The 24,410-nt window shown below is 41.5% G+C and overlaps 1 protein-coding gene across 1 annotated transcript in view; it reads left to right on the top strand.

Annotated features, from left to right (window-relative positions):
- The window catches only part of LOC126188939 (1-phosphatidylinositol 4,5-bisphosphate phosphodiesterase gamma-1-like), a 240,376-nt gene that overhangs the window by 107,323 nt on the left and 108,643 nt on the right, over nucleotides 1–24,410 (top strand). Inside the window, 2 exon segments of the mRNA XM_049930682.1 lie at nucleotides 5,135–5,304; nucleotides 19,090–19,231. Of these exon segments, the coding sequence (XP_049786639.1) occupies nucleotides 5,135–5,304; nucleotides 19,090–19,231 (312 nt within the window).

Raw genomic sequence — 24,410 nt, forward strand, 5'->3', positions numbered from 1 at the left:
AGTAGTGTCATACCCAAGTGAGGAACTTTAAACTTCTAGATCAGGACAAGAACAAGTGGTGAACTATGGCTCAAGTTAAAAGAATACTTGACTATGCACTGAATAGATATGTATCCAGTGGGCAGTTCATAATGGGAGAGATCCTCTATGGTATACAGTCACTTTAATGAAACTTCTAATGAAACACAGACTATTGCATAACAGGTATAAAACAAAACATAGCGGTACAGATAGAAAGAAGCTGAATGAAATGTGTTTTGCAATCAAGAGAACAATGTGTGAAGCTTTCATTGACTGCTATAGCAGAGTGTTGTCTTATGATCTTTTACAAAATCCAATGAAATTCTGGTCATATGTAAAGGTTCTTAGTGGTGCCAAAGTTAGCATCTAGTCCCTAGCAAATGAAACAGAAACTGAAATTGAGAGTAGCAAAGCAAAAGCTGAAATACTTAATTATGTTTTCAAATCTCGCTTCAGAAAGGACAATCCAGGAGTATTGTACCAATTTAATTCTCTTTCCACCATAAAGATGAGTGAAATAGATATTAGTGTCAGTGCTGTTGAGAAACAGTTGGAATTGTTAAAATTGAACAAACCTCTAGGGCCTAATGGAATCCCTATCAGTTGCTATACCCAGTTGCAGCTGAGTTAGGCCCTCTGTTAACTATAATCTATTGAAAATCTATTGTAGATTTGTTGAACAAAAAGCTGTGCCCAGTAGCTAGAAGAAAGCACAGGTCACACCTGTCTACAAGAAGGGTAGCCAAAGTGATCCACAAAACTACTGTCCAATATCAGTGACATCCATTTGTTGTAGAATCGTAGAAAATATTGTGATCCCCAACATAATGAGGTATCTCGAACGGAATGTCCTCCTCCATGCCAACCAGCATGGATTTTGAAAACATAGATCATGTCAAACCCAACTCGCACTTTTCTCACATGACCCCCTGAGAGCCATGGACCAAGGCAGTCACGTTAGATGCAGTATTTCTCGAGTTCTGAAAAGCATTTGACTCGGTACCACACCTATGCCTATTATCAAAAGTAGAACCATATGGGGTACCAGACAAAATATGTGGCTGGATTGAGGATTTCTTGGTAGGGAGGATGCAGCATGTTATCTTGGATGGAGAGTCATTGTCAGATGTAGAAGTAACTTCGGATGTACCTTAGGGAAATGTGTTGGGATCCTTGTTGTTCATGCTGTATATTAATTATCTTGCAGACAATATTAATAGTAACCTCAGACTTTTTGCGAGCACTGTAATTATCTATAATGAATTACTGTCTGAATGAAGCTGTGCAAATATTATCAGACCTTGATAAGATTAAAAGTGATGCAGTGATTGGTGACTTGCTTTAAATATTTTACAAAAAATAAAATTGTGCACTTCAAAAAATGAAAAAAATGTAGTATCCTATAAATATAATATTAGTGAGTCACAGTTGGAATGCGTAAACTCATACAAATACTTGGATGGAACATTTAGTAGAGACATGAAATGGGACAGTCACATTAGGCATAATTGGGGGTAATACAGGTAGTAGACATGGGTTCATTGGTAGAATACTTGGGAAATGCCATCTGTTTACAAAGGAGATTGCTTGAAAATCACTTGTGTGACCCATTCTAGAATACTGCCCATGTGTGTGGTACCCATATCAAATAGTATTAGCAGGGGATATTGAACATATACAGAGAAGGGCAGCACAAATGATCGCATGTTTGTTTGGCCCACTGGAGAGTGTCACTGATATGTTGAGAACTGAACTGGCAGGGTCTTTCAGATAAATGTAAACTATTAACAAAGTTTCAAGAACCAGCTTTAAATGATAACTTTAGGAGTATACTGTGAGCCCCTATATATTGCTCCCATAAGGATCATGAGGATAAAATTAAATTAATTACAGCATGCAAAGAGATATTTAAACAATCATTTTTCCCACACTCCATATGTGAATGGAATGGGAAAAAGCCTTGATACAGTGGGATGTGTCTGTGCTATGCACTTCAGAGAGTATATGTAGATGTAGGTCACCTAGTATTCCCAAAACTCCATTCGCAACACATCTTCCCATGTAGCATGCACCACTTGGCACGAATGACATCACACTTTGGGTTGGATGCCAAGGGACTAGGGTAAGAACTATGGAAAGGAACGTGGGAAGAGATGTGTTGTGACACACTTCATCAGGTTCATGAGCTGAGACCTGTCCAGCATGGGAGGCCCTGTCAGTAGCTCCACTGTCCTCTTCTTCACATGAACACACAAACGTCTCTGCCCATGTGGTCAGTGCTAGAATAAGGTGGTGTTCTTTGAAGAGGAAATCAAAATTGCTAACATCAGAAATATGTTGCATGCATGCATTGTTCAACAGCTTAGACTGTGCCTAGAAAGACCTTGCATGGTAACACTGTTGTAATCAACTGGAAGTACAAGCATTTGTACAACTTTCTTTCTGAGGTATAAGGGGAAGAGTCATTTATGTTTTTGTAGTGCATGGGGAAATATTGATACTTTCTGGCTAACTGTACCTGTATATGCAGCCCATTTTAAGTTTCCATCTAATATTATTGCTACACTCTTTGCTGACGGACACAACTTATATTTTTCTTATTATGTACAAAATACAGGAAGTATACTTTAAATGTCTGGAGAATAAGGCTAGAACGACCAATCTAGATTGCTTTGGTTTTGAATAGTTGGAGTATTAACTCAGTCTTCTATGTCTATTGTAAAAATGTACACAAGTCAGCATTGACATTCTTGATAGCTGTCCTCATGTTAATTGGTTGTGTGTGTAAGTGTAACTAAAAGTCATCAGCATACATGTAGTATTTACAGTGCAACAGATCTGATCAAACGTCTTTGGTGGAATACAGTGCGAAGAGTATCTGGCCAAATACTGAACACTGGGGACTCCTGATACTACATGTCTCCAGTGTGAGTATTGTGGCTTCAAACATTATCCTTTTGTTGGTGGAACATCAGGTGTGAGAAAAGCTTTTATATTAGACTTGGGGAAAATTTTAGGCTGCTAAATGTAGCATGTAAAATGTCAGTCAGGGGAATTAAAGGCTTTTCTGAAATATAGAAACCACATGCTAGTGGCCCCGTGACAGTCCTTGTCTAACTTGAGGTTATCAGTTACATTTATTTAAGTAGATGTTGTATTACAGTGTTTGTGGAAGCCAACTTGGTACCTAGTACATTATTCATTTCTAAGTAGTCATGAAGCCGATCGTGGACTGTAATTTATAAGTGTACTGCAAAGTCATTGTATTTGGTAAATGCTGATTTGATGCGCATACTGGATTTTTTTTTATGGTATTGTCAGTAACGTGTTTGAGTTAGAAAATTGTTGCTGTAGTCATTTTCGCCCATGGAATAATTAGTAAGTTTTATTTTTGTTTAATCAATGCTACTAGTTATAAAATAAAGTACTGGTTAAGTTTCTTAACAGGAGTTGTGAGATTAACTGCAAATTTTGCTTTGTCTGTACCTAAACCTTGCTAATTTTTCCACAAACCAACTGGTCTGTATGATTTGTCAGTTAATGTATGAACACATCTGAATTTAGCATTAATTGATTGTCTCTGTTCTGCATCTTTTGGTTGGCTATGTATATAATTTTTTGGGATGTGGCACCATTTGAATAGCTGATATGTGTCATCTCTGAGATTCATCACCCATTTTAGTTCATTTGCTAGCTGAGGTTAAGGTTTTCTTTTCACGTTTCCAGTCTGGGGAAGCATAGTCATTGTATAGTACCAATTAATCCATGGACTATATCATTTCCCCAGGATATCACTTGCTTTTGAACACAGTGATATATTTTTAAAGTATTTGTACTTACAGTTTGTTTCTCGCCCACTCTAACGAGTATGTCATGGAAATTAGGTCATGGGCTTGTATGCTGGTTTTGGATGTTTGAGTATACAAAAGGCTCCATTTTATGATTTCGTTGCAAATATGTTTTGCTGACAGTGAAGGAAACCCAGGGGTGTAGTGTCTTAGAGAATAATAATTATACAGACATTGAAAAAGTAACAATAACTTATTAAATGTACTTGTGCATGGAACAAAAAATCTTGCAAGTAAGAGGAAAGCAAAGAAAAAAATTGAAATTGAATGAGGCAGTGATTAAAGAAACAGTGAGGCCTTTTACCAATCTGGTGCACCATCAGCTCAGTGAGATAATGGACAGTTATACCAAAGGAAAATTTACTCAAGAAAACTAGTAGATATGAGGCAGAATTATGGGGCATTACTTACCTTCAGGGGGCAAAATGTTTGGTACTGCTAATACACACACACACACACACACACACACACACACACACACACACACACACACAAAACAAAAGCATCATCACTATTTTATGTTTGTCAACAGTTATGTCTTATATTTATTAAAAGATGGAAAATTTCCATCCAGACATGGAGTCCAAGTGGACTGGTGAAATATCATGTTTAGTTGCACATAAGATCCAGTGCCAACTACAAGAAGACTATAATGTAATTATTTTTATGACTTAAACCAAATAACACCCTGTGTTGCAGCAGTCCATATAGCACAGTGCTGGAATGGGCACAGTGTTTGAGATCACACCATACACTTCAATATGTTACAGAGGGACCTACATAAGGATCACTCGTTTTATCCTGATGTTTTTAATTTATAATTGAAATAGGATTGAAAATATTGTGATTGGACCATAGAACTACTGAAAAGAATTGCCACATCAAATGAATAATTACTATCGATTCACATGTATGATGGTAGCAGAATAAATTGTATTATGGGAGAAAAACCACTCAACATAAATGGGATATACATAAATCTGTTGTGGATGTGTTGTGCAGTGGGAATCATATCTGTGTGCTACTTACTTTGACCATACAAAGAGGAATTATGAAATCCCCGCTAGTGACACAATGCCGTTTTATGTGTCAGAGAGAGAACAACACACTATTGTGCTGGCAATCTTTTTGTTTAAATTCTTTAGAGGAACTGTGAGTAGAAGAAAATAGGAACCAATAACTTTTAAATGTGTACTAGTTTAAAATATATTATAGTATCTTATTTAATAATGTTATTAGCACTAAGTCAATACATGTTGGTATAGGGCATTCCAAATGATGACCTGCACTTCAGTGAAAAATGGTTCCATGGAAAACTGGCGAGTGGCAGAACAGAAGCAGAGACGTTACTAAAAGATTACAGTCATTTGGGAGATGGAACTTTCTTAGTTCGGGAGAGTGAAACCTTTGTTGGTGACTACTCTCTCTCTTTCTGGTAAGTATTTCCTCAAGTTGCTATCTTATTCTTATGTGAGTAGTGTGTGTGTGCAGGGGGGGAGGGGGGGCAGCATGTGGACGTGGGCACATGCATGTGTGTGCATATATGTTTTACACTTGCAACAAAAGTCAGTAAAAAACACTGCTTTGTCATTACTATATAATTGTGGAAGATCGTCATGGCAGTAGTGTTTCTTTTTGAACACGTGCCAGGAACCTGTCTTCAAGGTTCTGCATTGTGCTTAACTACATTTGTTGTGGCACAGCTGTAATTTTTCCATTAATCGTAGCTTTAAGGCCATCTGTTGTAAGAGATTTGAGAATGTCGACCTCAGATCTCAGGTATTTGCTCCAAGAAGAAATAGCTGACAAGATAGCTGTGATAAGCATTAGAGTCAAGGAACATTGCTAAGCTTTAGGTTATGTTAAGGGAAAACCTGTGATCAGTAATATGTATTGCAGTCCTAATACTTTGGGCTATGATTCCATCTTTTTGGAACATTTCTTTCATGTTGATTGACATTGCACTTGGCAGTTACTGTTACTGTAGCTCTATATTATTATTATTATTATTATTATTATTATTATTATTATTAAATACAATTCCTGAAATCAGAATACCACACAAAACTGTAACTTAGGTGTTATGGAGGCATTTCTGGGGAAATGCTGGTGGATTCTTCACTGTGTGACAGTAACAGTTTTAATATTGATGTAAAACACAATGTCACCTCAAATCGTGTTGAATGAGCACCTTATGGCCAGAGTTTTAGTTTGTCATGTAGGACTGACCATTTTTAACTGTGAGACATATCCAGAGCTGTAATGTCACTAAGCGGAGAGCTGAGGAGTCCAAAGGCCTACAGTTTTCTCATTATAAACGTTATCTGTAGTCCAGACTGTACAGGGAAAGCTAGTTAGTTCTCTCTTCATAACTGGTCCAATTGTGTGAAATGATTAAACTCTGTGGGGTACGGTTTTATAATCGGATATATCCCCATCTCATGCATCATCGTTAACAGTCTAGCGGATGAAGGAAAATTAAGGGAAAAGTTTTGTGTAGGAAGGAATGTCATAAACAACTTGCTAAAAAGCCCAACTGCTGGGGTGTTACCATGGCGATAGGGGGGGGGGGGGGGAGGCGGCTTTTAAGGCACTTTCTGAAGTTTTTCTTGAGTAACTCAAAATGTTTCCCAGTGCAAAATTAAACTACATTAAATTTCTCACAAAAAAAGATCCTATTCCTTTTTTCTCCAGGACTAATGGTACCTGCATAGCAGATTATTAAAAATAGAGTTTTGATGGCATAAAATTAATGTTCCCTGTTAAATAAAGTTGTTTAAGAACGTAGTGCAATAGAATCATTTGAAGGGATAGCTTGTTTAACAGGCTAGAACATTATGTGGGGTCGAATTGTGAGGGAAGGTAGGTCCCCGGCTGTTGTTATGAACTACCCTGCTTCATAGGACTGTAAAGTGAAGAATGGGCAGGGGATTTCCCACCCTCTCTGCTGCACTGCAACACAAAATGCAACTAGATGATGTTTCACAAAGTTATACTGACCCATCCACTGCTTGCCTTATGAATTACTGGCACTCAGTGTGCAGACATGCGTGGGGTCATTTGTTTTCCACAGTGTGTGTTAACACTATGTGGAATACAGGTATAAGTTAATAATAATACTAATGCAAGAAAACTGTATGGACAGAATGTACCTAAATCTCTGCACACTTTTCTGTAGTGCTAGAGGGAAATGGATTCTTAGTCATCCTTTACAGAAACTCTAGTGTTCTTCTGGGGAAAGCAACTTTCACCATCATGAGTGCTGCTTGCTTTTCAGTTTACAGAAATGCTGTATCTCCCCAGAATTTTGTGAGTAGACAAAATAACTTCTCTTAGCTCAATCAAACAATGAAAAATAACAATAATGGAATAACGACAACATTATGAAAAGGATAGTTGCTACCATTGCTGAATCTGGCCTCAGCAGCCAGAGACTGTGATCGTGTGTGTGTGTGTGTGTGTGTGTGTGTGTGTGTGTGTGTTTCTTTTGAAGAAGAACTTTTTGACCAAAAGCTTACTTGCTGCCTATCTCCGACTCAACCTCTCCACTGTATGGCGAGTAACAACTATCCTTTTCATATATTCTCGTTGTTGTTGTTGTTGTTGTTGTTGTGGTCTTCAGTCCTGAGACTGGTTTGATGCAGCTCTCCATGCTACTCTATCCTGTGCAAGCTTCTTCATCTCCCAGTACCTACTGCAACCTACATCCTTCTGAATCTGCTTAGTGTATTCATCTCTTCGTCTCCCTTTACGATGTTTACCCTCCACGCTGCCCTCCAATGCTAAATTTGTGATCCCTTGATGCCTCAAAACATGTCCTACCAACCGATCCCTTCTTCTAGTCAAGTTGTGCCACAAACATCTCTTCTCCCCAATCCTATTCAATACCTCCTCATTAGTTACGTGGTCTACCCACCTTATCTTCAGCATTCTTCTGTAGCACCACATTTCGAAAGCTTCTATTCTCTTCTTGTCCATACTAGTTATCGTCCATGTTTCATTTCCATACATGGCTACACTCCATACAAATACTTTCAGAAACGACTTCCTGACACTTAAATCTATACTCAATGTTAACAAATTTCTCTTCTTCAGAAACGATTTCCTTGCCATTGCCAGTCTACATTTTATATCCTCTCTACTTCGACCATCATCAGTCATTTTACTCCCTAAATAGCAAAACTCCTTTACTACTTTAAGTGTCTCATTTTCTAATCTAATTCCCTCAGCATCACCCGACTTAATTGGACTACATTCCATTATCCTTGTTTTACTTTTGTTGATGTTCATCTTATATCCTCCTTTCAGGACACTGTCCATTCCATTCAACTGTTGTTCCAAGTCCTTTGCTGTCTCTGACAGAATTACAATGTCATCGGCGAACCTCAAAGTTTTTACTTCTTCTCCATGAATTTTAATACCTACTCCGAATTTTTCTTTTGTTTCCTTTACTGCTTGCTCAATATACAGATTGAATAACATCGGGGATAGGCTACAACCCTGTCTCACTCCTTTCCCAACCACTGCTTCCCTTTCATGCCCCTCGACTCTTATAACTGCCATCTGGTTTCTGTACAAATTGTAAATAGCCTTTCCCTCCCTGTATTTTACCCTTGCCACCTTTAGAATGTGGAAGAGAGTATTCCAGTCAACATTGTCAAAAGCTTTGTCTAAGTCTACAAATGCTAGAAATGTAGGTTTGCCTTTTCTTAATCTTTCTTCTAAGATAATTCGTAAGGTTAGTATTGCCTCACGTGTTCCAACATTTCTACGGAATCCAAACTGATCTTCCCCTAGGTCCGCTTCTACCAGTTTTTCCATTCGTCTGTAAAGAATTCGCGTTAGTATTTTGCAGCTGTGACTTATTAAACTGATAGTTCGGTAATTTTCACATCTGTCAACACCTGCTTTCTTTGGGATTGGAATTATTATATTCTTCTTGAAGTCTGAGGGTATTTCACCTGTCTCATACATCTTGCTCACCAGATGGTAGAGTTTTGTCAGGACTGGCTCTCCCAAGGCCGTTAGTAGTTCTAATGGAATGTTGTCTACTCCCGGGGCCTTGTTTCGACTCAGGTCTTTCAGTGCTCTGTCAAACTCTTCACGCAGTATCGTATCTCCCATTTCATCTTCATCTACATCCTCTTCCATTTCCATAATATTGTCCTCAAGTACATCGCCCTTGTATAAACCCTCTATATACTCCTTCCATCTTTCTGCCTTCCCTCCTTTGCTTAGAACTGGGTTGCCATCTGAGCTCTTGATATTCATACAAGTGGTTCTCTTCTCTCCAAAGGTCTCTTTAATTTTCCTGTAGGCAGTATCTATCTTACCCCTAGTGAGACAAGCCTCTACATCCTTACATTTGTCCTCTAGCCATCCCTGCTTAGCCATTTTGCACTTCCTGTCGATCTCATTTTTGAGACGTTTGTATTCCTTTTTGCCTGCTTCATTTACTGCATTTTTATATTTTCTCCTTTCATCAATTAAATTCAATATTTCTTCTGTTACCCAAGGATTTCTATTAGCCCTCGTCTTTTTACCTACTTATCGTCTGCTGCTTTCACTACTTCATCCCTCAGAGCTACCCATTCTTCTTCTACTGTATTTCTTTCCCCCATTCCTGTCAATTGTTCCCTTATGCTCTCCCTGAAACTCTCTACAACCTCTCGTTCTTTCAGTTTATCCAGGTCCCATCTCCTTAAATTCCCACCTTTTTGCAGTTTCTTCAGTTTCAATCTGCAGTTCATAACCAAGAGATTGTGGTCAGAGTCCACATCTGCCCCTGGAAATGTCTTACAATTTAAAACCTGGTTCCTAAATCTCTGTCTTACCATTATATAATCTATCTGATACCTTTTAGTATCTCCAGGATTCTTCCAGGTATACAACCTTCTTTTATGATTCTTGAACCAAGTGTTAGCTATGATTAAGTTATGCTCTGTGCAAAATTCTACAAGGCGGCTTCCTCTTTCATTTCTTCCCCCCAATCCATATTCACCTACTATGTTTCCTTCTCTCCCTTTTCCTACTGACGAATTCCAGTCACCCATGACTATTAAATTTTCGTCTCCCTTCACTACCTGAATAATTTCTTTTATCTCGTCATACATTTCATCAATTTCTTCATCATCTGCAGAGCTAGTTGGCATATAAACTTGTACTACTGTAGTAGGCATGGGCTTTGTGTCTATCTTGGCCACAATAATGCGTTCACTATGCTGTTTGTAGTAGCTAACCCGCACTCCTATTTTTTTATTCATTATTAAACCTACTCCTGCATTACCTCTATTTGATTTTGTATTTATAACCCTGTAATCACCTGACCAAAAGTCTTGTTCCTCCTGCCACCGAACTTCACTAATTCCCACTATATCTAACTTTAACCTATCCATTTCCCTTTTTAAATTTTCTAACCTACCTGCCCGATTAAGGGATCTGACATTCCACGCTCCGATCCGTAGAATGCCAGTTTTCTTTCTCCTGATAACGACGTCCTCTTCAGTAGTCCCCGCCCGGAGATCCGAATGGGGGACTATTTTACCTCCGGAATATTTTACCCAAGAGGACGCCATCATCATTTAATCATACAGTAAAGCTGCATGTCCTCGGGAAAAATTATTCTCATAGCTGACATTTATTAGCACCGTCCGCTGCCGCCAAGGGGTTCTAGGCGCTTCAGTCCGGAATCACGCTGCTGCTATGGTTGCAGGTTCGAATCCTGCCTTGGGCATGGATGTGTGTAATGTCCTTAGGTTAGTTAGGTTGAAGTAGTTCTAAGCCTAGGGGACAGATGACCTCAGATGTTACGTCCCATGCCGGCCGCAGTGGTCTCGCGGTTCTAGGCGCTCAGTCCAGAACCGCACGCCTGCTATGGTCGCAGGTTCGAATCCTGCCTCGGGCATGGATGTGTGTGATGTACTTAGGTTAGTTAGGTTTAAGTAGTTCTAAGTTCTAGGGGACTGATGACCACAGATGTTAAGTCCCATAGTGCTCAGAGCCATTTGAACCATTTTGTTACGTCCCATAGTGCTTGAAGCCATTTGAACCATTTATTAGTGCAATTATTTTCAGCTTATTGAGTGAGTACTTATTCACAGTTGTTAACTGAGGTATTATGTGATACACACTGAAGGGGCTACCCCAAGCATAACGTGCGGGCAATGTGTATTTTTTACAACATCAATTTCATCATCTTCACTATCAATAGCTGGAATACTCCTCGCAGCATGAGGATATCAAATGTGTCACATCAGCCTCAGTTCTCCCTACGTCTGAAGAGGCCCAGAGGTCTAAATTGACTCTCTCTCTGTAACAGAGGTAGGCCACCTAGGTCTTATAAACTTGAGATATTTCAACATAAGTCAAGCAACGGATTAACAGCATACTACTGTTCTAGATCTGAACATGATCATTCCTATTCCATCAGACATACTGACATCCCCTTGCAAGATACACTGTGAATGTGTGGTTAGTGGCGCCATTAAGTGCTGCCCACTCTACAAGTGCCAGCAATCCCTGAATGGAAGATGTTTAGACAGTCCACGAGTAACACAATCAATAATGAGCAAAGTGCAGTAACTTTCTGGTTATTCAGTAATTGACCGTCAAGTGATTACAATATGTTATGAATGACAAACAGCAGCAAGATGCAACATTTGTCAATCCAGTCCTTTTGCCACTGACACTGCACAAATCATTGACAACATCACACTCACAAATTAAGCCCTTCTCAGTCATTGTTCATAGGGAAGTATTTCACATAAAAGCTCACTTAACTATTGCAAATAAGTGTTCCTTTAACAAACTGAAAATAACTCCACAATATAAACACCACCTCAGTAAAGTTATTTTGTCTACCTGCACAAGAGTACTGGGCAAGAATTGCTGGAGAGGTGTAGTCAGTGTGTAAACTAAAAAGTTAGCAGTGCTCGTGGTTTCCCACAAGAATGCTACAACTGCTGTGCATGATGACCAAGACTCAATGTCGCCTCTATCAGTGTAGAACAGCATGCAGAGCTTTATGTGGAATCTGTCCATATGCTTTTCTTATCTTAGTATTATTAGTAACTTATATCCGCCTTCAGTGTAGTGTTAACACACATTGTGGAAAATAAACACCCCCTGGCAGTGTCTGTGCTGTGTGTCACCAGTGATTCACAAGGCAAGGTGCAGGAGGTTTGGTATAACTTTGAGAAAGACGATGTTGTGGCTTTTTATGACATAGTGGGATGGAGAGAGCAGGGACTTCTCTTCTCAGTCTCCAGTTCACAGACCTACAAAGAATGGAAGGGCACAATTACAATCCGGCAAACTGCTTTCCCTCAAACTTCTAATCTCCGTGCCCTCACCCTACCCTCTTTGACCCTGTTATGCTCCTTGAATCTGGTTTACCCTATATGGTTCTATTGCAGTTTTATGTGTAGGAACACTTAATATTTGTTCTTAACCAACTTTATCTATCAATAATCATTAACTTTATAGCAATAAAACACTATTCTTAACAGTCATCAATTTTTCTGTCCCCTGCAATGTGGAAACTGTTAGTGCTAGAGGAAAAGTAACCTCCTCTCAATGCCTTCTGAATTATTGCCTACTTTCATGCCCTCTTACGCTTAGAGCAACAGTCTTGTTGTTGTAGAAATTTTAGATAACCATTTGTTTCAAGTGTTTTAACCTTGACAGCCCTGGAATTATATGATGTATTCCAGTCAACTTCATCATAACCTTTTTCTGAATATGCAAATATCCTCCTCTTCCTCTTCTTCCTTCTTCCTCTTCGTTCTTCAATTTTGGCCATCTGTGGACCTCAAGAAGTTGTAGGAAAGTTCCTTACTTTGCTGAAACAAATAACATGGTAAGAAAGATTCTGTAATTTATTGAACTAAGTAATATGTGAAGTTACAAACATGTAAAGAACAGAAGTGTACATGGCTGGAGTAACACAAACAGCTTCAGATTCAAAAATGTAAATCAGTCACTCATTTGACATGTGAATTCACTAGCCCGGCATGGCACGATAGAAACAGCAGAGTCAGAGAAACTGTTGCCCGTCCCAGTTTTCATCATATCATATTTCTGCACTTAAACACAAGGCCAAATTTGTAGTCTGCACAAGAGCATGACCCGAAAACACAATATCCTCAGTGATTGCGTGCCAGGCATCTTGCAGCACTGCAAAAGCACTGGCATCAAGTGAATCACCATGTGGCCAGATCTTCACAGCGTGAGCGTGGAGCAGCGACCGAAGTGGACCCTATGAGGGACAGACAAAGACATGCGAAACTCAGTCACCAGAAGACTCACTAAGGGCTGCTATTGTTCTAAGCCGGTAGTCAGCGCCCATAGTGGTGAAGTGTTCTGTCGCAAGGCAAGATCGACAGCCACAAATGGAAGTACTGCATGAGGGGTGAAACTCGCTGCCTTACCAGACGGCTGTAGCAAGTTGCGAGTATACGGAACTGGTAAGACAGCTGTGCAGCAAAAGGCCACCACACAGCTTCATCTTCCCCCTCCCTCCTCCCCGTGAGAGCACAGCTGTGGTGTTGACTGACATGGTGAGGTGAAAGCTGATAAAGGTGGTGGATTGTGTTGTGCCAGCGGTGAGGCATCAAAGGAGGGGGGACGGAGGGTGCTGGCCCTGTGGCGGGACCATGCGCTGCACGTCAAGGCATTGGGCATGTGGAATGCAGAGTGGTCGGCTGTTAGTAGTGCTGGTCACTGCACAACAGCGTGCAGTGGTGCACGGGGCGGGGTTGCTGTGCCAGGATCGTCTGAGGCTGCGTTTAGAGCTGCACACACAATCGTGGACAGATGCAGGGTGTGGTTGACAGCGTGGGACTCTGGCAGCGAGGGCGTAGCAGCGTTGCCGGGTAGCTACAAGATGGTGTTGACAGGGTGGCTGCATTTTACGGAAGCATCGGGGCCTGCGATGAGGTGGGGTGGGGGGGGGGGGGGGGGTGTACCTGGCAGTTGAAGGCAGCAGAGGGGAAATCATTGGGTCAGTTGTAGGCTGTGGGAGAGGTAGAGGAGCAGGAACTTAGCGTCCTGTGCATCTGTGTTGGTGACATTTGGATCATCAGGTGTGGTGCCCATGTAGCATTGTGAGTTTCCTGCAGTTGTGGTGTAGGTGGGCATCTCGTGAACTTTGGTGATGGAGGTGATTGGTGTGGTGCCATTGGTGGTGTCATCGGAGGGTGTGACGTCATCAGCGGCCGAATGTGTCTGCAGGGTTGTTGATGTAAATGGTAGTTGAGATGAGTAGTGTGGGGTTAGCAGCATATAGGCAGGCTTCAACCTATCGATCAAAATGTTGGCCAACATATCAGGCTGTGCAAGATGAACATCTTGGAGTCCAATTTCAGGACCTGGGGTGAGCATTGATGCACGACATGATGTGGGTGCATGACACAAGGTCACTGAATGAAAGTTCTGCACGTGCCATGGCGCTAGGGAAGCATGGGTCGCAGGTGGGCTATGCATTCCTGCAATCTAGCGACAAACTCAGGAATGACATCATCTGTGGGCAGGTTGATGGGCTCTAGGAAGTTGCCCAGGACAGGAAGCATCTGGCCATAAACAAGGTCAGCAGTGAACATCTCAAGGCCGGCCTTGGAGGGGGGGGGGGGGGCTACGACATGGAGACCGAGAAGTACCAGTGGCAGGGCAGCGGTCCATCTGTTGTGGCAGACGAGAGCGGCCTTCAAGGTGCAATGGAGCTGTTCCACCATGCCTTTGGCAGCTGGGTGGTAGCTCAATCTCAGGTACAGTCAGCCCCACACAGATCCGTCAGTACACAAAAAAGGGCCAATATAAATTGGTGTCCACATTCCATAGTGATGTGGCATGAGTAACCAAAGCTGCAATCCACATGGGAGACGAAGGTGGATGCTGCCATGGCTACAGTAACATCGGGTATTGACATTGCCTCAGGCCGGTGGGTGAACTTTTCCACCCTGGTGAAAGGTAGTAGCAGCTATCAAATAAAGGTAGGGGGGTCAACAATGTCCATATGAATGTGGGCAAAGTGGTGCCTGACAACTGGGAAAGCCTTGACAGGAGCGTGTACATGATGGTGGACATTGGCGCACTGACAGGTGAGGCAGGTGCAGTCCCAGGTCCTGCAGTCCCTCTGAATACCTAGCCACACGAAGTGCTGCATTGCCAGGTTGTATAATTGGTTGAATGCGGCCTTGTGGAAGACAGTGGCTAGGAAGGGGCATGGTGAGCCATTGGATAAGTCACACCAGATACTTCTGTTGGAGACAGGAGCCAGCGTGCATTGAAGATGGAGGCCAGAGGCAGCATCATGGCAGAGTCAGGCGAGTTCTGGGTCGTGTTCCTGGGCAGCGGTAAGTGACTCGTAGTCCAGTGACAAAGCAGTGGTGCAGGTGTGGGCAAGGGATGTGAGCTGGAAACTGAGGTGGCATGGCCCACGAATTCCATCTCATTGGCACGGAGCGTGCATTTTGCTATGTTTACAATGATTTTGTTCTTCTGGAGGTGTCCAAAAATACTGCATAGCTGCTCACGGTGTTCCTCTGGTGTAACGGGAAAGAAGCGTACATTGTCCAGATATGTGAACCAACAGAGCCAAACCCACAGGATGCCTTCATAAAACCACTGCCATGTCTGGGCAGTGTTACAGACTCCAAAGGTTATAGAGGGACTCTCATAGAGTCCGAATGGCATCTTCTCAATATCCTTGGGTGCGACAGTAACCTGGGTGAAAGCATTGGTGCAGTTGATCGTGCTGAATATTGTAGCCACAGCCAGCACGCTGTTGTAGCTGCATAAGAATGGCACTAGGTACCAGTCAGAGATAGTATGCACATTTAGCTCCTGGTAATTCCCACGTGGCTGCCCGGAGCCATCCTTCTTCTTGGTGATGTAAAGTCTGATGCCGGCGGGCTCTTCGAATGACACAATATGCCAGCAGTGAGCAGCTTACCAATCTTGGCCTTAGCGATCTTCTGTTTATGCAGTGCTAGGTGAAGTGGCTAGCAGAAGATGGATGGTCTGGGGCTGGTATCAGTGTAGTGTAGAGTTGAACGGCAAATTTCCCAAGGCATGCTGGATGGGTGTGTGAGAGCAGGAAATTGCACCAGGAGGTCATGTATTGGCCGGAAGATGCCACCTGCTTCACATAAAAGAGAACAGCGAAACGAGTGGTGCAATGTTGATGTCAGTGAGGCATCAGCCAGCATTGTCAGGGAGCAGATGGTGGTGTACGATGGATTCCTCACCAGTAATGGGCCAGTGGCATCAGTGACAGTGAAGGTTCAGGGCAGGTCCTGTTGCAGTTAGAGATCCAGGATATGACGAAGAATGCTGTACGTAGCAACGGAGGAGTTATTTGCTGCCATCAGGAGAATGGCTGAGGTGGTGCCAATGTCCTGTACAAGTTGCCACAAGAAAATAGATAACTTGAAGTTGGTACCTATGAGGAATGGCGTAGCAGAATGGGTGTCATGATCAAACAGGCACTGGGAGACCAAGCAGCTGGCGGATGTGCCAAATCCTAGTGGTCCTTGTCATTTGGGTGCCAGGAGCAAGATTCTCTGCAGTTCGTGGCATTTGGGCTAGAGCGCTCGTGGAACCAGCTGAGGCTGGTCCTGTCATGAGGGAGTTCAACAGTGCAGATAGTTACGGCATTGGTAGCGCTCATTGCACTGGCTGTTGGGACTGTTGGATCGTGTCGTGCCACGGTCACTTGCAGCATTGCCACGTTTGCGCTGAAGCAGGTGAGCATGTTTGGGCTGCTGGGAGAGGCGGGTCTGGTGACATCATCAGCACCTCCTCGTCGAGCGGTGAGGGTGAGCATGTGGTGGAGTGGTTGGCAAGGTGACGGCCAGCTGGCAACACCAGGTGGAGGTGAGGGTGATTCATGGTGGTAGCTGTCGTGGGCAGGGACGACAGTGACTCATGCAGCCTGTCAGTGAGGCTGGTGGTGTTGGTGAGCGAGAGGTTGGTGTGTGACGCCACTGCTGTCTCTTTTTAGGCCAGGAGGTGAGCCAGCCAGATGTTATAAACAAAACAGTCAGAGACCGTGTATGCCTCCATCAGACTTTGGAGGTGGCATATAAATTGAGAAGGTTGTTAGTACCCACATTGCTCGAGGGAAAGGAGAATCTGAATGCTCTGCATTTCAGAAAAGGTGAGTGCCAGTGTGTCTAGTAATGGTCGGTGGCTGGAGGCGACGGATGAAGTGACGTTGTGGACTTCCATTACATATGTCAGCTTCAGCTGGTTGATTACCATGGTAAACTTTTGAGGCCTCCTGGGGTATGCCACAGCCAGTGAAGATAGTGCCCACCAAAGAAAACTCTAGGCGTGGCTCGTGTGGATTGAATGGCAGCAGATGAGCCATGGCAAGGCATGGCATGGCATACGGTGGATTGGACGGCAGTGCTTTGAGACTGTCAACAGATTGATTTGCTGAGGTGCTGTATCAGTGGTTTCATGAAAGATCTTTCTTGAAACCTAAGATTCCATTTTCTTAAGACCTTTTTTCGAAACACAGTTGAAGAGCTTTGGGAGATGTCATCAGCTCAGTTTCCACCAGTTGTTATTTAAAATAGTTCCCAGGTTTCTCCACAGAATTTTGTTTGGACTTTGTTTCTGTCAATGTTTCTATATTGTTGTTGTTGTGGTCTTCAGTCCTGAGACTGGTTTGATGCAGCTCTCCATGCTACTCTATCCTGTGCAAGCTTCTTCATCTCCCAGTACCTACTGCAACCTACATCCTTCTGAATCTGCTTAGTGTATTCATCTCTTGGTCTCCCTCTACGATTTTTACCCTCCACGCTGCCCTCCAATACTAAATTGGTGATCCCTTGATGCCTCAAAACATGTCCTACCAATCGATCCCTACTTCTGGTCAAGTTGTGCCACAAACGTCTCTTCTCCCCAATCCTATTCAATACTTCTATATTCTATACTTCTATATTCTATACTTCTATAATTACTGACAAAATTTTATGTCTGTGCCAACTTCTTTTAGTGTATTGAAGAGTGTTTCTCTGTCTATAGAGATGTAGGTTTTCACAAAGTCTACAAAGATTGTGAAAAGATTTTTGCTTCTTAGACAACAGTTCATTACAGTCAGTTTCAAATTTATAATCTGTTCTATACAGGACCAGTTCTTCCTTCCCCCTTGGTATTCACCAAGCTGATGGTCTAATTGCTCTTCCAAAAGGTTTTGAAGGGTCTTGAATAGGATTTTGTATGAACAGCTAGTAAAGATATTCTTCAGTATTTGTTGACATCTGCCAATTCCCTTCTTGTGTTAAGGATGTGTGTGAATACAACATTTCCAGTCTTTAGCAGTTTTCTCTATTTTCCAGATTTTCTCAAAGTTTTTGAAGTTTTTTCAATCACACCCTTGCTGGCATTTTTCCACATTTCTGCGGAAGTTGAAGCCTCTCCAGAAGCCTTGTTACATTTGAGTCCTTTAATTATATGCTGAATTTCAGTTTTATCTGTAGATTCCCTTTAGAAGTGTATAAGAAATGGATCATATAAAAAGAGAAAGGAGAATGGTATGTTACTTAGCACAACTAAAATATAGGTCTTTCCACAGTTACTTTATTTAAATCTCCCAGTTCGTGTGAGATTATTCAATAGCATCTTCTAATACCTACAAGCGTGTGCTCAGTGACAGAAAGAGAGCTATGCAGATCTCTTATCACAAATTGATATTGACAACAAGTGGTCAAAATTTGATATCTTTGTTGTGTACTGTCAATGCTGTTTTCTGGTTAGGATTCTGTGCAGTCTTCATGGTGGTGCTGAGCATATTTTTGTGGGTGTATGAGAATTGGAGTGGGTATTCTGGTACTAATAAGCCATTTGTAATTCTTATATGAAGTGGTTATGGAAAAAATCTATTTCATTTTCAACAACTGTGTAGCTGTGGACACAACGCCAGTTTCATTTTGAAGAAGAAAATGACATGTTGGAGTTACTTTTTTTGTAATCGTTGACCTTGTTGAAAGAAAAATGTGAGTGATTACGGAATGATATTATACCAACTTTGCTAATGATAGTGCATCTGGAGTGAATAGTTTATGATCTAATCCAATTTTTTTTTTCATTATTCAAGGAATTCATTTTGCAGTCCCTCTGCCACCCATTTGCTCTCGCCACCTGATTATGTCTTAACACTGCTACTTAGCATGCTTTTAGATGTAATGTTTGACTGTGTTACTTTATTTTTCAGGCGGCAGGGAAAAGTCAATCATTGTCACATTAGGTCAAAGCAGGAAAATAATCAAACAAAGTACTACCTCATTGACACAAATTGTTTTGATAGCCTGTACAGCCTGATCACTCATTATCAATCACATCCACTTCGTAGTCAGGTGAGTATATTGAGTACTGTCTCACAGTAAGTTAAGTTACCTTCAACAAATATATTGACGTAAATTGTTGTTCCCTGCCATGAGAAATTGTTAGCAATAGCCAGCTGCTGTGGCCAAGCACTTCCAGGCGCTTCAGTCTGGAATCGTACTGCTGCTACGGTCGCAGGTTTGAATCCTGCCTCAGGCATGGATGTGTGTGATGTCCTTAGGTTAGTTAGGTTTAAGTAGTTCTAAGTCTAGGGGCCTGATGACCTCAGATGTTAAGTCCCATAGTGCTTAGAGCCATCGGAACTTTTTTTAAATGTAAAGCTATGAAGATGCTGTGAGAATACCAAACCTATCATTACTGTTTTTCTCCTCCATGTTTTTGGGAAAACCATGGAATAATTAACGAACTTTGTTGTGAAGGGAAAGAAGACAAGTATTTGTGTTCTCTAGAGCTGTCTGACCTGTTTTGGGTCAAAAGCATGGGACGTTGAGACTGAAGGAAACTGCATTTTTTGTTGTGGGTTAGCAGTGGTCTTGTAGAACTGTACTGAAGGGAATGTCTGTTATAATTTCATCATTTTTCTGTCTAGTAAATTACTCAATTACCTTTTTGTGTTATATATTTCAAAGCATCTGCCCCCAGTGATGTGCTTTTGTGTTTCAGTGGATCAATTTCAGATTATAAATCCAGTTGTGACACTTGATGTGATCTTCAATCTGATAATGCTTTATGGTTGTAAAAAATGTCAAGTTGCATTATACTTCAGAGTCTTTGTCGAATTGTATTTTTTTCCCCCTCTGTCTGTCTCTGTGAGCTGGTTCACAGGTCAGAGGAAGACAAGAATATACTACTTCCAGTGATATCTTTCTTCAGTGAGCAATGTGCAATTCACACTATCCTCTTATTTCTTTACTTATCCATTTACATTCATGGTCTGCAGAAGGGGGGGGGGGGGAGGTGGTGTGTTTCTGTTTCTCTCCTTCCCTGTTCCACTCATGCATGGTGAGTGGGAAGAATAACTGTCGGTAGTCCTCTGTATGGACTCGTAATTTCTTTGATTTTATGTGGGAGTAATTTTGCGAAATGTACAGTGGTTGGACAAAAAATATGGGAACACTATGCGAAATGCATTCTTGAACGTAAGTGCAGATGCTAGGCAAACCTGCAGATTTTGCTGTTTTATTTGACCACAGACATTACCTGTGCAATGTCCACAATATCTTGCAAGTGTCAGTCATAGTCAGAACAGTGTTCTGAGTTGTTGATAGGGCATTGTGTCAGAGATAAATAAATTCGAACATGGGCAAATTATTGTTGCTCCTATGTTGAATGCTTTCATAACAAAGGTACTTGGAGTGTTTGGTATTTCAAGAGGACTGTATCGAAGATTTATACCCCATACTGGGAAAGGGAAAGAACATCATCCGCTAGGTCACACCGTTGGCTAAAGTGTGTAATCAGTGATCATGAAAATGGTCATTGAAGAGGGTTGTGACAAAAACTAAGAGCACAACAGCTGTAAAAGTCACTGCAGAATTGAATGTTGCACTCGCGAGCTGTGTCAGCACCAAAACAACACAGAGGGAGCTCCAGAAGCTGGAAATAGATGGGCGAGCTGGGATTTCAAAACCTTACATCACTGATGCAAATGCCCATAACAGGAAAATGTGCTACCAAAGCTATGAATCCTGGACTATGGAGCAATGAAATAAAGTCATTTGGCCGGATGAATCTTGTTTCACACTATTTCCAACTTTTGGCTGAGCTTACAGGCCAAGAGTGAAACATAATGGTAGCTTGGTAGTGATTTCGGCAGCCATAGTGTGATATTCCATGGCCTCCATGGTTACCCTGTAAGGTTGCATTACTGCTAAGGATTATAAGACCACTTTGGCTGATCAGGTCCATCCTATAGTATTAGTTTGGTGCATAAGTTGGTCTTGTTTTCCTTTGCATGTTTGTATTCCAGCTGCTACGTGTTTATTTATCGATTGTCTTTTTTATTTGTAGTTCACTTTTTCTGTTTGAGTTCTCATATTGTCATTTGTAAATTGAGAGTGTAGCTACATATGCTAGAAAATGGAGTGCCATGTGGAAAAATCAGAACATTTCTGACATATTCTTCTGTTTGAGTTCAGTAGGGGGGTGACAGCAGCAGAGGCAGTGATAAACATTTGAACTATGTGCTAGGATAATGCTATGGCACAGGCCATGGCAATAAAATTGTTTTCTTGTTTTAACGACAATCATTTTAACACTGGTGACCTTCCATGTTCAGGAAGACCTTCTGGTTTCAATGGAGATTGTTTAAACACATGACTTCTCAATGATCCATGTCAGTATACTAGAACATCGGCAAATGTGATGAGCTTTTATCATTCCACCAATGTGCAACATTTCCATGCAGTGAGGGAGGTTCAAGAATCTGGTGTATGAGTATGGCATACTTTAAGACAGAATCATAAAAATCAAGGGGTGGCCATATGTGCATCTTTGCTTCAATTGGCTTGTGAACAACACAGACTGTTTCTATCCTATATAGTCACTGGTGATGAGAAAAAGTATCTTTATGCTAACATAAGGAAAAGAAAGGAGTGATTGAGCCTGTACAAAGTGGCAACTCCCCATTTGAAAACGTGCGTGTGAGTACAAAAGATGGCATTATGCATGTGGTGGAACAGTGTTGGTGTGATGTACTACAAATTACATCACCAAGGTGTAACCATCACTATTGACATTTATTGTCAACAACTGAGATGTCTTTCAGATGCTGTCCAAAAATGATGACCAGGAAGACTGTGTGAAGTGATGCTCTTTCACAATAACACCAACCTGCATTCTACTAGACTGACAAAAAGCACTATACAGGAGTTTGGTTGGGAAGTTTTTCAACACCACCTTTTTCACCTGATCTTGCAACTCAGAAAATTAAGTAAATGTTCATGTCTAACTTTCAAGTGATTTGGTGTAATTCAATATATGAATATTTTATGAATATATATGAATTTTATGAATATATATGAATATTTTCACTGAACTGTTGGTAGGGAGCTTAGACTTTGTCACTTTAATGAGCTACTGTTGAGCACTGTGACTCTAGTAAACAACTGAACTAAATGATCTCTTGCAGGGAACTTCTTTCTAGTGGATTATTACAATATGATACTGTTTGTGAACTGATAAGTTTCATGTGAATATGGACAGTACTTGTGCCACACTAAACTACGATACTTTATTTAGTGACTTGTTAGGATCCACCACTGGTTATTGGACAGTGCTTTATTAAGGTGTGTTTTTATGATGTCACGGCTCAGATGAGTAATCTGCAGCTGAGATTCTTAGTTGTTTCTGGGTTCCAACCTGATTGTATGCGATAATATTGTCACAAAGTAGGAAAACTGGTCCTTGATCGAACAGTACTACTTTGAGTTGTATGGAAGTGAAATGTGGATGATAAATAGTTTAGACAAGAAGAGAATAGAAGCTTTCGAAATTTGGTGCTACAGAAGAATGCTGAAGATTAGATGGATAGATCACGTAACTAATGAGGAGGACCTGTACAGAATTGGGGAGAAGAGGAATTTGTGGCACAACCTGGCTAGAAGAAGTCATCAGTTGGTAGGACATGTTCTGAGGCATCGAGGGATCACCAGTTTAGTATTAGAGGGTGGCATGGAGGGTAAAAATCATTGAGGGAGATCAAGAGATGAATACACTAAGCTGATTCAGAAGGATGTAGGTTTCAGTAGGTACATGGAGATGGAGAGGCTTGCACAGGATAGGGTTGGAGGGAGAGCTGCATCAAACCAGTCTCAAACAACAACAGTGTGAACACAATCAAGAAGAGAGCAGTGTCACAAAAATCAGTTCACTTGGAGCTAAGTGGTGATAAAATTTTGTACTTAAAAAAAATCATTTCAATTCTGGTACTTTGAAAATGTCTTCTGTATTAATTGGGCAATCTACAATATAGTAACATAGCAGAGAAATACAATGAGATAATCAAATTAACAGTATTACACAGCCAGTTTTACTGTTCATATTATTTATGTATGTGTGTCATCTGATGGAGGCCAATGGCCATGCAGCAGTGGTAACACCGATTCCTGTCAGGTCACCAAAGTTGAGCACCTTTGGGCTTGGCAGTACTTGGAGGAGTGATTATCTATGCCTGCTGATTGTTGTTGGCAAGCAGGGTACACTCAGCCCTTGGCAGGCCAGTTGAGGAGCTACTTGATTCAGAAGTAGCAGCTCCAGTCACAAAAATTGATAAGTCAGTAGAGTGATGCGCTGACCACATGCCCCTCCATATCCGCAATCAGTGACGCCTATTGACATAGAGTCTCTGTATGTCCATCTTTTTGAGGTGGTCGCAGGACTTGGCTGTTCGATACAAGATGTCAAATTAAACACCTTCCAGCCATCTAGTTTCCGACCTTATTTTGTTTGGCAACCAGTTTCAACGTTTTACTACACCATCTTCAGCCCCCTGACCAACATGTTGGAAGATTCTACTTTGGTTGTGATCAAAACAGGGGCCATCAATACTGGTACCAGTTGACTTTTGCCAAGTAGGCATATGATGTTTGAAGTGATCGCTATAGCAAAAGTCTACTGGTACCAGTAATGCCGGCCCCTATTTTGATCGCAACCAAGGTAGAATCTTCCTACATGTTGGTCAGCGGCCAGAAGGTGGCGTAGTAAAATGCTGAAACTGGTTAGGAAATTAAATTTGGTTGGAAACTAGACAGCTGGAAGTGCTCAATTTGACATCCTGTTGACATAGAATGATACGACAGTCGGTCGGTACCGTAAGGTGTTCTGAGGCGTGTTTGGACTGAATTCAGTTCCATTTGATGAAGGAATTCATCCGAGAGCTTGCCATTCGATGCCTCAATTGTATAGTGAGCAGCAAACTCTTCTAATTGATATTGTTAATGATTAATAGAGGTCAAATAGGTGAGTGGTCTTCATGGATTTTAACCTCAGTGTGAGGAATAAAGGGACTCCAATGCATTTTAGTGCCACCCATGGTACCTTTTTTACAGCTGATTTAATGCATTACAGTCTTGGTCTTGCATCTATGATGCAGTGGATACACCGGTTTCCGTCAGATCACCGAAGTTAAGTGCTGTTTGATGGGTCACCGTCCAGGCCTCCAGGCACTGTTGCCATTTTTCGGGGTGCACT

Source organism: Schistocerca cancellata, chromosome 5, assembly GCF_023864275.1.
Source record: "Schistocerca cancellata isolate TAMUIC-IGC-003103 chromosome 5, iqSchCanc2.1, whole genome shotgun sequence".
NCBI lineage: Eukaryota > Metazoa > Arthropoda > Insecta > Orthoptera > Acrididae > Schistocerca > Schistocerca cancellata.